Source organism: Anabrus simplex, chromosome 2 (assembly GCF_040414725.1).
Source record: "Anabrus simplex isolate iqAnaSimp1 chromosome 2, ASM4041472v1, whole genome shotgun sequence".
NCBI classification, from domain to species: Eukaryota; Metazoa; Arthropoda; class Insecta; order Orthoptera; family Tettigoniidae; genus Anabrus; species Anabrus simplex.
The window spans coordinates 290,760,363-290,777,382 of record NC_090266.1 but is presented as its reverse complement, the minus strand read 5'-3'; the positions used below and the strand labels follow the sequence as shown (position 1 = coordinate 290,777,382).

General features: G+C 37.0%; 1 protein-coding gene across 2 annotated transcripts in view; it reads left to right on the top strand.

The window, feature by feature from the left end:
- Positions 1-17,020, top strand: part of LOC136864067 (prolyl 3-hydroxylase 2) — a 540,144-nt gene that overhangs the window by 453,612 nt on the left and 69,512 nt on the right. For both annotated transcript variants that reach the window (XM_067140608.2, XM_067140609.2), the window contains exon 9: positions 6,447-6,597. In XM_067140608.2, coding sequence (XP_066996709.2) covers positions 6,447-6,597 — 151 coding nt within the window. The remainder of the gene's footprint in view (positions 1-6,446; positions 6,598-17,020) is intronic.

The following is a 17,020-nucleotide window of genomic DNA, read 5'->3' as shown; positions in this document are numbered from 1 at the left end:
AGATATCGAGGGACAGCTATTGGAGCTCACTCTAGCGGATAGACCTGAACGGTACTGATTCTGTCATAAGAGCACGTGTATTTTTGTGTGAAGTTTTTGCTGTTATTTATGCGTTTTCAGTGAGTTGACATAATTAAATAGTAGCGTGTGTCATTCCTTGATATCTCCTGTCAACATGAGGGGAAAGGTATGTGCTGTGTTTGGCTGCAGTAATTACGAAGTAGAGAAAAATGCGCGCTCGTTCTTCAGGTTCCCTCGTGACAAGAACATGTAAGTAATATTGTGTTTGCATATATATTCTTCCAGTGATAGAGATTTTTATAGTACCTCATAATCTTCTGACCTGCTCGACCTATGTTTTAACGGGCTTAAAATATAATACGCATATTTTATTGTATAGTGCAGCAGTTAACCTTCAATACCGATGTGTTGTTGTAGGTGTGATCTGTGGGTTTTGAAATGTCACAGAAGCGATTTGGATAAAGTGTACAAGAAAGAAGGGACGTTACGCTTGTATAAGAATTATAAGATCTGTTCAGATCATTTCCAGGCCAGCGACTTTAAAAATCCTCGACTATACAGCCAAGGGTATGTTACATTTTTACTCTAATTGTACGTAAATATTCCTCAAAGCATCACTATCGACAACATATTCGAACTTTTCTTTCTTTTATCGCTCTTCTCAGATTAAAGCCGGGATTTTATAGATTTTCTTTCTGTTAGTAGGCTTCATGTTAAGAGGAAAAATTGTCCAGCTATAAAATGTAAATTCATTGCATCATATGTGTAAGGAATGTGCCGATATTTTTATTGACAAATGTCTTAATGTGATGATACATTGTTTTTAAATGAGGAAAAAAGACAAATCCAACCGTAAGATTTCAGGCAGGTATGCTAAAGCTAAAAAAGTAATGCATAAATGAAAGATCAAGCCATGTCACAGCAGTCCATTTCACACCTTGTTTATACGTCTAATTTCAGTCTTTGAATAATAACCTTTTAAATAATTCTTCATTCATTTATCCAGAATTGCTTTAGCAACTTCGAAGTTAATATCTCAATACCACTGTCTTTCTAGACGTAATTTATTTATCCATTTCCGTATATACATTTCCATTGATATTTGAATTTAGCGCGATTTGTTCAGGTCAAGTCACTAGGAGCGCCACCGTTGAATTGTCTCCCATTTTAGCAAGGCGAAATCCGTAAGTGTCGTGTATTGTCTCTACTGTATTTGCCTTGAGTCACACCCGTGAAACAACTGTATTAGTTGAGTTCTCAACATGAAACGGGGTGGTTTAACTGTTGTATAAGAATACAGAATAAAATTTATTATAAAGTGTTCTATATATTTTAAAAAATTTAATGTGTGTTGCTTCAAGCCAAGTGGAGAATCAATGTATTTATAAGGTAGTGTTTAAGCAAAGAATGTGTCCTGCAATTATGAGAGGCTAAGTCTAAAGTGGCTGGCATAAAATGAAGCCGAGATAACGCCACTCCAACGACGAAATTACAGGTCTGTCTAATTTAAATATAATGTATTGTAGTTAGAATGTAAATGCTTGTCCCTTTAAATTAATTAATTAATTAATGAATCATAACATCACGTTGTATGTGTGGAATGTGTAAATTTAAGTGTTGCGATGATGATAATATTTCCTGTTGTTATTCTAGTGTGGAGGCAAATTGTCTGTTATGTATGTCAGTGCGCAGACTTTAAAAGGTGTTCAAATTTCTTTTAAAAATTTAAAAGTGAAGTTAAATATTGCAATGAAAATCAATGAAATAATGTTCAGACTGGTAAAAGTTACAATAATGATCACGATAAAATAACCGTTATGAGCGTGATAAAGTCAAATAATGATTTACCAAATAATAATAATAATAATATTCACGTTAGGATAAAATTTGAGATGATGATAATTATGCGTTCAGCAGTAATGTCAAACGAGATTTGCGGTTTATATCGAAATCCAGTGAAGTATGATAATGTTGGCATTTTTGGGAAACTTGAATTTTGTGACACCATGTATTTGTGATACTGAAAATCACGGTATGCTATTTTGCTCCTGAGGTCAGGAAAAATTTTGAGAAGTTAATTGTGAGATCATTATAAAATTGTTTGGTCATGAGATTGCTTGTATTTGAATAAGGTTTCTAGCAAGAAGAAAATGAATTGTAATGGAAATGAAATATTATGAGAATAATTAGGAAGATGTTAAAGGCAGAGTAAGCCTGTACTTTATGAGTGATGTAGAGTGAGTGGGAAGCCGAGAGTAAGAGGCCCTGTATTTCGACGGAGAGGAATTTTTGTGATGAGCCCAATATAGCTCACGGGGGGCGAAACGCTGGCAACCAGGAATGAGTTAGCTGGAAAATTTATAATGTCCAATAATGGACCATTTATGTTGGTATTTTAAATTTACTCATTCGGGACAAATATTTCAAGTTCCCAATGGGAATCGACATCTATATCATTAGTGGTATGTTCCGAGCTGTCAGTGGAGAGACGGTGTGGAATGACATCAGTAGATGGATAAGTTTGAGTGGTGTCTTTATAAGTAGGAAAGAAGATAAGAAGAAAAAGAAGATAAGAAGATAAAGTTGGAATTGAAGAGAACAAATTGGGACAAATATTCGTTTATTATAGGACGGGGAGTTAGGGATTGGAATAACTTACCAAGGGAGATGTACAATAAATTTCCAATTTCTTTGCAGTCATTTAAGAAAAGGCTAGGAAAACAACAGATAGTGAATCTGCCACCTGGGCGACTGCCCTAAATGCAGATCAGTAGTGATTGATTGATAATGGAATGGAAAAAAAATGAAGGAAATGGCTCTAATTGGCTCCTCAACATACTTCAGCCAATGTGTTGAGTGCCAAAGAAATTTATTTCTCTCTGTGTCAACTTCTTTATCTGATGGCCAGGCAGGCATCATTTTTTGGTAATGAGACGAAGTCTCTCATAGTGCATTGGCACTGCCGGTGGCTCCAAGTAGCCTACGCAGTGGCCTCCACGGTATGCACTAGCCATGCGTCTTAGTGGGTATGCTATTTACCAGCTGATGAGCCCAACTTAGCACACTGGGGTGAAATGCTTGCAACCAGGGTTGAGTTAGCTGAAAAATTCATAATGTCCAATAACGGACCAACTATATTTGTATGATAAATTTACTCATTCTGGACAAATATTTCAGGTTCCCTATAGGAATCAACATCTATATCAAATGTCTTCTTTCCGTAAGATACACATCAAAGAGATTTTTGGGTCTGCATGATCTCACTAACTGGTACCAGTCATTTGGGTGGATGATCTTCATCTCGGTTTTATTCTTTTTCTGCTCAATTATTGCATGATCTTCATCATATTTCATGTGTGTATGTCCATTTATAAGAAATTTGTGGTATATTTCTGGTATGTGGTCATTTCATACAACATACTTTTAAAAGCGGCATCTGTCTTTCTTTAACTTTTATTCCCTTTAGGGCCTACTTGTTTCATAAGCTAATCCCTTATTTCTAAGTTCCTTGTTGAGTCTCCTTTGATATCATAATATATTAGTCTTTTGTGGAACATTCCGCTTCATTTACGCTTAAATTGCTGTCACTTATGTCTGAGTTTTCGTCGGGGTTATTGTAATTATATTCTTCAGTGGTACTCTCTGCGACAAAATCTGGATCCTTTGCACTGTCATCCAAATTAAAGGCAGTATCAATTTAAAAATTGTCAAGTTCTAATAGCACCGTTGACTCCAAAACTGGCAAATTTGTAAATTATAATAACATTACATTCACAAATATATTTGGCATTTGGATTCTATCCCATAAGAATCAATTTCATTTCATAAAAGGCCTAGCAAGGAAATTGTGAGAAATTATAGAAGGGCAGTATAGTCAGGAATTCAGTACTTTAGTACATTAACTTGGCTACCCTTGATATTTCTCTGTTTTATTAATAATTCAAAGCTAAGTTGAGTTAGTTGATAGGATATAGTACATAAACAATTTCTAAAATATTGACCGGACAAGTTGGCCATGCGGTCAGGGGCACGCGGCTGTGAGCTTGCATCGAGGAGGTAGTGGGTTCGAATCCCACTGTCGGCAGCCCTGAAGATTGTTTTCCGTGGTTTCGCATTTTTACACCAGGGAAATGCTGGGGCTGTACCTTAATTAAGGCCACGGCCGCTTCCTTCCAATTCCTAGGCCTTTCCTATCCCATCGTCGCTGTAAGACCTATCTGTGTCGGTACGACGTAAAGCAACTAGCGAAAAAAGGGGTCTAAAACACTGAATTAATAACAATAATATTACCTTGGATACAATTAGCACATCATATTTTTTATGCTCTTCGTACATTCTGGCATTGGTATTATGGAGTTCTGCCTGTAATACTAAGGCTAGTGTAGCAGATTGAAAATTCAAGGGAAAACAACAATTAAAACAAGTACAGTAATATAATTTTTTAAGTACTACCAATTATTATTAAATCCATGAATGGATTTAACATAAATATTAAACTGTATAGGGTAGGGAGGCCAATACCCGGACAGCTCCTATTTCCAGACACTCATAACGTCTATGTGGTTTACATGTGAAATAAGCGTCAGATGTGTTTTTGAAACAGTTAACTAGATGACGGCACCCTCTTGCAGTAGAGTGAAACAGTAGTGAATGGCAGGACTCGCGCAGTTCTTGCTCCAGACAATATTGAAAGAAACGTGGTAAGATGCGCACCCTATACGTTTCCTTGTCTGTATATTTTTTTCTGATCTTTCATTTCACTTAAATTGAGAAAATGTACAACCTGAGAGTAAGAGAATCTGTAGTATTGAAGTTTAAAGTTTTAACCAGGCAATGTGTGGGTAGTAATAGGTAGGTTACGGCACGTGTGATCATGGCGCAAAATTTGAGTGATGGACAGGCTTGTTCCTATTTCTGGATGCTCGATTGTTACCAATTCCAGACACCAACAGTATATTCAAAGCTGGTTAATTGTACAGGTTAAAGAGACCACCGACATATATAAAGACATAATTATTAAGTATAATTACTCTTTTACATTTGATAACTTTGGTTCTAAAACTATAAGTTCAACTTTGAGGGGTGCCCAAGATAAAGGGGTCTGACTTTTCCTTCACATATCAATTCAGTAGCGCTGTAGATACTTTCTGAGATAATGAAATTACACAGTAAACGCAAGATACTACCTGTGTCTGACGGGAAGTCGCGGCAGCTTGTAGGTACGGCAGGAGTAACAACTGTACTCATTACAAACATTAGTCATGGCAGAAAAGTCAGATCCATGTTCATTATTAAGCTGTTCATTGTGCAATACTTATAATTGTTGTAAATGTATAACTAAGGCACAATTTATTGTACTACCACTTTAAAACTTCGCCAATTCGCAAGAGTCACCATGGGCGGAACATGTGTTTGTTGTCAGGCCTTGAGACTTGAGCATGGCAGCAATGCTTACCTCTTGCACCCTTTACCCTGCAACCACACGACCTTCTCTCACATGCTTCTTATTTGAATGCCAGGTGGAGTGAGGAAGATACAGTTACAGAGAAAACACACCTTCAAAAGCTATTTCTCTAAGCCCATTGTGTATTGTTTTCATGACGACTGGGCCCTTATCAGACAATTTAACACTTTTAACAGGACATGCTTGATATGACTCTCAGGGCTAACCAGCTTCGGTTATAGAGGGGTGTCCAAGATAGAGGGGAAATGAGGCTCTACCTTAACCCCGTCATGAAAAATTAAAAAATGATAAGGACAATGCATGTTTATGAGCTTTTGTGCTATTGACTATTTCAGTGACATTTTTGCATGAATGGGATCATGGATTCAGGGCAGTCTGTGCCAGATATGGTTTACATACTATCCACTTCATTCCATATCGATATTGTAATTCAGTTAACTAATGAAAAAGGTTCCACCTGATCGATACTTTCCTTTTTTATTATTTAGCCTTCGGCTAAATTTTTTGTTATTAAAACTTACAGTACATGTTTCGATTGCTTAGCAATCATCATCAGCTGTTTCACATCATGCTTAGATAAAAAATAGCATAAAACAACTCCATAATTAAGATTTAAAATGTTAGTAAGTCCATATCACATAGGTACATATGTGGCAGTTGATGGTAACACACAGTGTAGGCTCATGGCCAGATTTATAAGCAACATTCTAGTGGTTGCATGTGATATGCAAAATGACACATTTCACATCTGTTGCTTCATTTACATGTTTCTCCATCCCTCAAAGTTTCATCACAGTTATTGTTGGAAGGTCTGATAGCTTCCAGTGTCAGTAGATGTTGTTCATCAAAATATTGGCTGTAAAACTTCTTATCTACAGAAAGAATACAGAATTTGGAAAACCAGTTGTTGACTTATCTATTAAGATTATGTTAATTGTGTTCTAACGTGATTTTTTTTCAGTTGGTGTATTTTGGATTAATGGATCCGGATGATTTGGAATTGTACTTGAACATAAGTGAACGTGGTCGTGACTATGTAGAACGCCACTTTAATTTGAAGAAGAAACTTCAGTTTAATTTCACGCATCTAGTGTGCAGAACTGCATTATTATGTAAGTTACTTTAAGTACTTTAAAAGAAATTACTTTTGTTTACATATATTTTTCCTCTTTTCTTTTCTCTTATAATTTTTCTTTCTAACAAAATGATATACTCTGTAAACATCACAAGTCAAAAGTAAAAGAGAATGCTGAAAAGTAATTCTGCAAGCTATAATAGTACCTACATTGGGCATGGTAGGCTGGGTCAACAGTTTGGGTTTTAGCAAATTGTCCTGGAAAGTGAGTAATAGATTAAAGTTATGCAAAGACTGGTAGTGTTAGTTCTGTACAAACAGGATAACAGGCTTCTATTGCTTGTGCTATGGTCGCGAGGAGAAAACAATCCAGCTGTTAACCTATGGAAAGTGTATTGACATATCTGTGTCTCTATGACCACCACTACAAGAAAAGAGAATATCTGTTATCTTTGTTGTTAACAGTTCTCATACGTATCTGTTCATCTTTCCCTTAATACATCTCTTTATTTTACCATTCCTGTTGTCTGAAAGGTTGTGCTGCAAGTTGCTGCCTGGAAGATCATAAGTTGTATTCTCAACTCTACCATATTAAGACTGGTTATAGAGAATACTTGGCCTCATGAGAACTGTGGTGAACATGTCTGATTTGCAAGGTAACAATCTAAGTCTTTGTCGTGCCACACTCAGACCTGCCCAAAGATAGGTAGCCACTGCTCAATAGCCCAAATTCCCTCAGGACTTGTAGTGCAAAACTTTCCTTTTATATACATTCATATATTAATTCTAGCTGTAGTACCCATTGTTGACAGGACAATCACTTAGCATGTGCATGATTACATGTTTGCCCACCCCTCATATTGTTTCCCCCGATTTCAAGACACTTTAGCAGCATGCCTCTACCTGTCAGCGACTTCTTGTGATGTACCGGTACTCACTTCCTGGCCCTTTGCATTTTCATGTCCTTTTGCATTATTGTTGATCTTGATTTGATCTCTTCCTTCTTATATAAAAGAAAGCCAGGTATTGGGTTAATATTCAAAAACTACTGACAGATTTTCAAAGCCTTTAAAACATTACACATAAAATAAGTACAAAATTTTTAATCCACCTTCTCAATACTTGACAATCATGTGATGTTTACAAAAACATTACAATGTGCTATTACAAGGTACAAGTTTCGGTCCTATAAGGACCATCATCAGCCTAGCCAAGATACATAAGTATATACCATAGTCCTAAAACAGAGTTATGCGGTGAGAATGAGAGATGAAAGAATGGACTGGGGATGTGGTGGAATGATATACATATAAAATGGTGAAGATATGAACTGTTGTAGATGTAGCAAAGTTATGTTGAACAGTGACAAATAAAATCCTTTGGTATATGTCTCGTAAAATTACAATATTAAACAACAATTATCTCAAAATTGAATAAAATAATCTCTAGTTGACGAATAGTCCAAGGTTGCACATTTAAAAATTGGTTTATGTCAGATTTTAAACAATGTCTAATGTTTCTATTAAGTTCTAGAAGATATGAAGTTCACCATTGGCGCAGAGGGAATTATTGTGTCCAATAAATCCACAACAGAGGTTAAATGTTGACAAAACTGTTGGACATATCTTATGGTAAATTGAAATCTCGTTGTGTTACAAAGGAGCAATCCCAATTCAATAGGAACCAAATGAACCTGGAGAAAAGGAAGTTTGAGTTAACGCAAGAGAGAATTGAAATGAGGGGATGAGACTGGCGAAAAAAAGAACAAACATTGAGGGCTCACCTTGCGCAATATGAAACAAGCTTGCCGGTTGAGTGCAACTAACAGCTTAAAGTAGAAGGGAAGGAAGTTAGTGAGGGGAGGAGCATAGAATGACGTAAGTGGGGAGGGGCGGGGAAATGGGAAGTGGCTTAAGGCGAGGTAGGCGGGAGGGAAGATGGTGATGTTTGTGTTGGCGGGGGACCTTTAATTGACTTGAAGAAAGAATTTTGGTCTACTGACTCACTTTTCCTGAAATAAGTGATGAAAAGATCAAATAAAATATTAGGTTTCTCGGTTATTTCATTGAGATTGTAGTTAGTGTTAAAGTATTGGTCCAAATGTATATAAAAATTCTCGATTATATTAAGTAAAGGGCCTTTATTAGCTATTTCAAGGATATCCATGTCTAATTCGATGTTCGTAAACTTATGATTATAGTCGACCATATGTTGGCCGATAGCCGAAAATTTGTTATATTTGACTGCATTGAAGTGTTCCGAGTCTCTTATATTATAGCTTCTACCAGTTTGCCCTACATAAGAAATATTAGAACAGGAGTTACATTTAAGCCTGTAAACACCTGATTTTGCGTACTTGTTAACTTTATTAATGTGTGATGTATTATGTAGCATGTGTGTGTTGTTGTTGGTTTTAAAAGCTATTTTTACGCCTTTTTTCTTTAAAATATTAGTGATCTTGTGAATTTTGTTGGTGTAAGTGAAAGTAAGTGTAAGGATTCGTACTTAGGTAGTTCTTTTTTAAGTGTGGTTTTGGGACGGAATTTATGTTTGTTGATAATACTTTCTATGAAATGGCTGCTGAAGCCATTGAATCTTGCTATGCTACGGATAGTATTCAGTTCAGTATAAAGATCTTTCTTAGTCATGGGTACATTGAATGCTCTGTGAACAAGGCTGTTATATGTTGCTTTTTTGTGAGGGTGGGGGTGAGCTGAATCTTGTTGAATTGTGACAGCGGATTGTGTGGGTTTTCTATAAATTTTATATGTTAAAGATTCCGAATGTCTAATAATGGTAAGGTCTAGAAAATTGATCTTTTGGTCTGTTTCTGACTCCAAGGTAAATTTAATATGAGAGTCAATGTTGTTTAGAGCTTGAAGAGTGGTATGGGCGTCGTCTAAGTTCTCATTTATAACTACCAAGACGTCATCAACATACCTAGACCAAAAAAGGATATTATCAAAATTGTTGTTGTTGATTTTAGTGTTTTCAAGAAAGTCCAGATACAGTAAATTTCTGCGAGAATTCTCATCTTCTTCACTCCCTTCCCCTTCCACTTGACCTCACTCAGTCCCATCAGTTTGACATTCTCTTTCTCCATAAAGTCAATCAATTCTTCTGAATTTCCTGTCAAGGTTATAACATTAATTATTCCCACCTTCATAATATTAGTTGCTCATCGCCCACTTATCACAGCTCCCCCAACACAAGAACCGTGCGTCACTTTTTGAAGGGTACGCTCTAACAGTTTCCAAGGCCGATATTTACCATCACTCATTTTTAGGCTATTGTTATGATGGGGTCACCACTCCCAAAGGCATTTTAGAGCTACTGCCAGTAATTATTCAGGCCATCCCTTATGTGGGGAATAAACGCCCTTGCAGCCACCCTTAACATGGAAAGCAAACGCTACTGATGAATTCCCCACTGCTCCAAAGTCCGTCTTCTCCAATGTAGATTAAGCTGAGGTCTTCACTTATAACCCTGAGCTGGGACCCCTACCAGATGATATACACTGGGTCAGTGTGCCCTGGGACTCACATAGACAGGGGTGCTACTTCCTGGACAAGAAGAGGGTCCCTACCTGCTGCCTGCTTCATTCATTGTGCTGAATTAAAATAAATATATAAATAACAGCTATGTTGTAGATTTTTCAGTACAGAACAATATTGATGTTGGTTTTCATTATGTCCTATTAGTCTTGGCCTCAGGCTCAGTATTCCTTGTTGATGATGTTAACATGCAAAGGCATACTGGCACAGCACTACCTCCATTACCTAGATGACATATCCTTCCAATGTTTCTGTATGGAATGGAAGGATGATACCTACCCAGGCTCTCTGTTCGAGACTGGATGTGTTCGATATGTGAGTGTACAGGTGGATTCTCTGCATTTCCTGGATGGATAGAATCTGGAATTCCGAGGTGTTGGATCAATTGGGAAAGAAGACAGAAGTCATGTTGACTAGCAAAAAGCAGAAATTACAATATTTTGGCCATATAATGCAAAATAACAAGAACAGAAATCTGCAAATTATCATACAAGGAAGGATAGGACGTATGAGACCAGACAGATGACGAATTTTTGTGGCTAAAGAATCTCATGGACCGCTATGGATTGAACACTATCCTGTCCCATGCCACTGCATCCAAACTGAAGATCACCATGTAGATTGCCAACCTTTGCAAGAAGAAGAAGAAGAAGGAGAAGAAGAAGAAGAAGAAGAAGAAGAAGAAGAAGCACAATGGATTTCAATGAATAAATACAAATAATAAAAAAAATGCAAAAGAAAACAACCACCCTCCAGACACAGTAGTAAATTATTAAATAAACAAAGGAAAAACACCAGATAAACCACACTTGAAAGAGAAAACTACATTGTCCTGAACTATGTGAACAAGAGAATATACAAAATAGCTAATATTTTCAAAAATCAAGATCTAAAAATAGCCTTTAGAACAAACAACAACACACGTTGAAAAGAGACATTAGCAAATTCAACTTAAACACAAAAGACCTTTTCTCCAAGTCAGGAGTTTATGAACTCAAGTGCCAAGAACATAACTGAAATGTCACATATATAGGCCAGACAATATGTAATTTGCACACAAGATATGAAGTACACAAAAATGTGATCAGATACAATAGGCATTCAACCTTCGGAGAGCACATATATGACATATATGACTTATCAACACAGATCGAAAAGTTTTACACATTGAAAATACAAGCAAATCTTTGAATATTAATGAGGCAATCATAATTTACATTGCAAAAAAAGCTAACCAAACCAATCTGAAAGTTCATACACATTTTTAAAATTCCCCCTCTTTGCCCTACTTAATTAACTCTGAGCAACATTTGTATTTCTTGCATTAGCCCTTAACAAAACACACTGGAGGTTACTCGCACTTAAATCCCTGGAATGTGGGTTGGGATATTCTTATCTATAGTAAATTCTCTGAATTTACACATCGTATTTTGCCACTCAGAACTTTTTTTAGGTTATTATTTATCACTAAAAGTAATGTCTTACAAGATACTCTTTAATTCAATTGCATACTTTTATTAAATTAAAATCATTAACTTGCATTTATACCCTAATACACAAAAATACATTATAGAAGCCCTCCTTGTGGCCATGATCGTTAATGTGTGAAGTCTATATGTTCTGACACCATCTTTAGTTCGAGTCCTGTTGGTCGAAATAATTTTCACCATCAGAACCTTGGCCAGCAGGGTAGGAGAGGTGTTGGTATACAATTTCTAATCACTAGATTGCGTGCCAAAAGCCTGGATTCATTTCCAAACCTCTCCCCAATGCTCATATGGAGTGAGGGCATATGACACTGTTGATGGTGATTTGTCTGTCGGATGGAGACAAAAAGCCTTGGGTAGACCCCTTGGTGCTACTTGGCAGGAGTTGGCCATGTGCTAGAACTGGGTTTCACCCTCTCCCTTCGTACTATCATATATCATGTCATTTATTTCATCTCATTAACTCCTCTGATGAGATTGACATCAGAAAGTGCATCCAGTTGTAAAAACTTGCTACCAATATTCATCTCACTTCATACCCGACCCCGTAGGGAAGTGGGACAAGAGTTAGACACACATACACAAAAATACATTATGAAGAAGCAACATACCCCTTCCATCCACAATGGGCAAAATCTTGGCCCATAACACTCCTCTAATTCTCCTCCCCTCTCCCCGGAACAGAGTTCATTGCCCACTGAATTTTTCACTCGCCCCTCTGCTTAGCTACCAAGACTGGGCAAGGCCATGACCACAGTCCGGAAGCAGTTGCTGAAGGTGTCGGATAATTAATTACGTAGGTCGAGTCATAAGTCATGGCAACTATTTTTTTTCTCGCGAACAGGAGACAACACAGAAAATCTAAGAGATGCGCTTTGGAAACGTACGGTATGTACTTGCGGATGATGTCACTAGATGGTGTATGTAAACAACAGTGTGGGTCTAAGCATGCCCCCCAAGTTCAGTATGTGAGTGAGAGTGTCACAACATGGAGCAACGATCGGCGACTGATTTTGTCGAACCTTGTGTCTCCGTGGTGACACCTGACAACGCCATTCACTTGACTGTCTCTTCAGTTCAGGTTCATAAGCATGTGCCCATGTTTCATCGACTGCAATAATGCGATTCAACATGGCTTGTCCTTCTTGCTGAAACCTCTCCGGATTGATGCGACATGTTTCGTAACGAGCCCACTTCTGTACCTCAGTTAAGTGACATCGCACCCACTTTGCACAAAGTTTATGCATCTGTAGGTCCTTGTGTAAAATGCGCCGTATTGTTTCCGCTGGTATTGCTGTATGTTCTTGCAATTCCGCTAGAGTCCAGCGCCTGTCCTCATGTAAACACTGATCGATCACCATTATCCGTACATCTTTGTCCATGGACACTGGACGGCCTGAGTGAGGAAAATCGGCAGTTGATACTCTACCCCGTTTGAACGTCTCCACCCACCTCGCCACTGTTCTATAGGGCATGACTTGCACACCTGATGCTTCCCACAGCACTGCATGGCATTGGCGTGCATGTCTGCCATGGAGAACTGCTATTTTAATATGCGATAGTTGCTCCTGGATGTTGACTTCCATTTTGTGACGCTCTCACTCACACTCTGAACTTAGGGGCATGCTTATACCCACACTGTTGTTTACATACACCATCTAGTAGCATCATACACAAGTACATACCGTACGTTTCCAAATGCACATCGTAGATTTTCCGTGTTGTCTCCTGTTCGTGAGAAAAAAAATAGTTGCCATGACTTATGACTCGACCCTCGTAGCAGCTTAGATAAGTACAGAAACATTTCTATAAGTTAATAGGGTGATGCTTGAATACTACTACAACCATCGGTGAACATAAAATGGCGGCCGGTGCAGTATGAGTGTTAAGTGCTCTCTGTTATATCCTGCGAAAACAGAAGAACAACCGCGTCTAGGTACAAACTCTGTCACTGAAAACATTTGTACACTTGAAATATATCACTAAATCATGACACTTAAAGAAGTTATTCAAATAAGAACTGTCTTTGAAAGTCAACTGAGTGACTTCCAAGCTCGCCTAGCAGCAACGACCACCAGTGCTGGTGACACTACTACCCACCCACGACAAGAAATACTGAGCCTGGCTGCCGACTTTGAAACCTTCAAGGACCAAGTGACCACTGAAGGACTAAGATATCGACGATGGACAAGACTCTAACCCGTCATGAAGAAATGATTGACAATTTGGCTCATTATAGCCGTCGTTACTGCCTCCTACTGCATGGTGTTGCCGAGGAAGCTGATGAAGACGTGTATAAAATAGTTACGGACTTAATCAGGGATAAGCTACAACTGGACATCTCACTAGGAGACATTGACCGCTGCCACAGGCTTGGTGAGCGGAAACGTACAACAGCTGAAGCCGTAGTGATGGGAAGACGACCGATCATTGTGAAATTCCTTAGGTTTCAAGATCTTAACCGGGTTTGGAGAGTTAAAAAACTTCTCAAAGGATCTAAATTTCTAATAACTGAATCGCTTACGAGTATCCGGAAACAGATTCTAAACAGAGCTAGGGATATCCTAGGGCATAAGCGGGTATGGACAGTCGAAGGACGCATAGTAGTGTTACTAAATAATGGCAGAAAAGAATACGTTAGTACTCTAGGTGCACGTTATAAATTTCATATTAGAGCCCGTATTGTCAAAGTATCAACTTGTGAAAATTTAGATTTTATAATTCCACCTTTACAATACTGTAATTGTCTTTTTTACAAAGACTGCATTAAATTATACTCGTAAAACATGTTTCGTCCTCTTATAGGACATCTTCAGTCACAAATACAAATACATAACATTAAAAATAAGGCGAGGACACATTAAAATAAGTGAATGCATAGTCTTTGTATCCTGTGACGCGGCGTGATAGCGTCTTGTCAATCTTCAATGTTAAAATGGTGCAGTGTGAACATGATATGAAGCACGAAGTCCAATTAAAATCATGTGTTAAAACTGTTGTTCAAAACAACGAATTGTCAATTATAAAACACCCTAAGTGGCTATGCAAATAAAATGTATTGTCGTACTGGCATAGAAAGACACAAGATAAATCCAACATTCTATGGATCAGGAACGAAATTAAATTTCTTTATAGGAAAAAAAGCATTACTTAACACTCAGTTATACGAGGCCCATCTCATCGCGTCTGCCTCTATTGCCCCATTAGAATGGAGTTCGTTTCAAAATTACGTAAATGATAAAATCGCATACCTACTTGTAGATAAACAGAACAAGTTAGTTAACAAAACTAATACACTTAGGCGCAATAGTAAGAGAACTGAGACTGATTCTCCCTCATCTAAGGATCATAATAATCAGACTCATTCAACCATTCCTGTATTTCAAGAGCCGGTTATTAATCTTTCAGAGACTTGTTTTGATAAGTCCAAAATAAGTGTTATGGAGAAAGGTTCCAAATTCAATTGGCCTGTTCAATTTAAACTTAAAGACGCGATCACGATCATGATCACGATCACGGCGGAAGCCGAAAGTGCAATACAAAAGTTACCGATAGAGAACCAAACAGAGATGAGATTTAATATAAAGAAAAAAACTTTCCAATTTAATAAATAATAACAAAGATAGAGTTTCTACAGATCATAACCAAACAATAGCTTCATTGAAACAGAAAATTAAGGAGAATGGTTTGATTGTGACTAAGGCGGACAAGGGGAATGCGACGGTTATTATGAATAAAGAATCATACATACAGAAAACCGAAACCTTTTTCGCAGAGAATTCATTCAAAATTATAAAAAAAAAGACCCGACAAATATCATTCAGAGAAATTTAAAAAACTTCTTAAACAATCTTCTTTCATCCTTAATGAAAGGGAGTCTCAAAAACTTATTAATATGAATCCGGGTATTCTGACGGCTAAAGCACTACCGAAGGTGCATAAAGAGAATATACCTATAAGTCCCATCATTAATTTCAGAAATAGCCCTGTATATAAGACATCTAGATTTATACACAATTTCTTTTTTTTAAAAAATTATAGATTTGAGGGTAATAGGTCCATTAAGAATTCCAAAGAATTTTGCGATCGTATTAAAGATTTAAACATACAATCGAACCATAAGATGTGTTCATTTGACGTCAAAAATATGTTCTTGAATATTCCAATATCAAAAACGATAAATCTTGTAAAGAATAATCTACTTAAATACAGTAATTTGAGTAGGCAAGAGATAGCCGATTTTATTAATATTTTGGAGTTCTTCGTCGCTAATAATTACTTTACTTTCAACGGTCAAATATATAAACAGGAAGGTTTTCCTATGGGGGCCCCAGCTTCGGGAATTATGGCGGAAATGTATATGGATTTTCTTGAAAATAGCAAAATTAACAACATTAAAGGTATAATAAGCTGGTTGAGATACGTAGATGATACGTTTACAATAATTGACCATAGCATTACTAATGGACAGGAGGTATTAGAACAATTAAACAATATGGATTCACAGATTAAATTTTCTTTCGAAAGTGAAAATAATGAAACATTAAACTTTCTTGATATTGCAATTATTAATGACTCTAATAAACTTAGGTTTAAAATATTTAGGAAACTTACTCAAACAGCAAACGTAATTAAACAAAATTCCGTACACCCAGCAGCACATACAGTAAGAGGGCCTCCTTTTACAGTATGATTTATAGAGCTTATAATATACCCATGTCAGAAGCAGATCGTAAAAATGAATTGGATACTATTTATTTTATAGCAAAAAGAAACGGGTTCAACAGGCAATTTGTAGATAAAATTATTAGCAAAATAGAGAAAAAATCATTTTCCACATTAAGCAAGGATACCAAAAAGAAAGAAGATAGTTACGCCCTTTTTACTTATAGTCACAGTAAAATATACGAAATCATGAATGTTTTCAAGAAACTTAATATGAAAGTTTCTTTTAAAACAACCAATAAAAACACTCATCTTTTCTTCAATCAGCACACTATCAATAACGGCAATAGCAAATTTCAGAAATCAGGTGTTTACAAATTAAAGTGCCAGCAGTATCCCGCCAGTTATATTGGACAGACAGGCTGCAATTTTAATATAAGGTATAATGAACATGTTAATGTGTCAAAGTACGGCAGATTCTCAGCATTCGGTTCTCATATGGACGATATCAATCATACATTCACGGGCATACAACAAGACCTTCAAATTCTCCATTTATGTAAGAAAGGAAATCTATTGAACATTTTAGAAAACATCTTTATAAATATTGGTAAAAAATGCAACCCGATTTATAATCGTAATGAGATATCGGAGGATATCAGTATACTTTTCGAGGGGTTAATCAATAAATTCTTTTCACGAAGGCACGTGAGTAATACGTCACCTCACGCCTCTCCCCTTACGTCAAACTCCT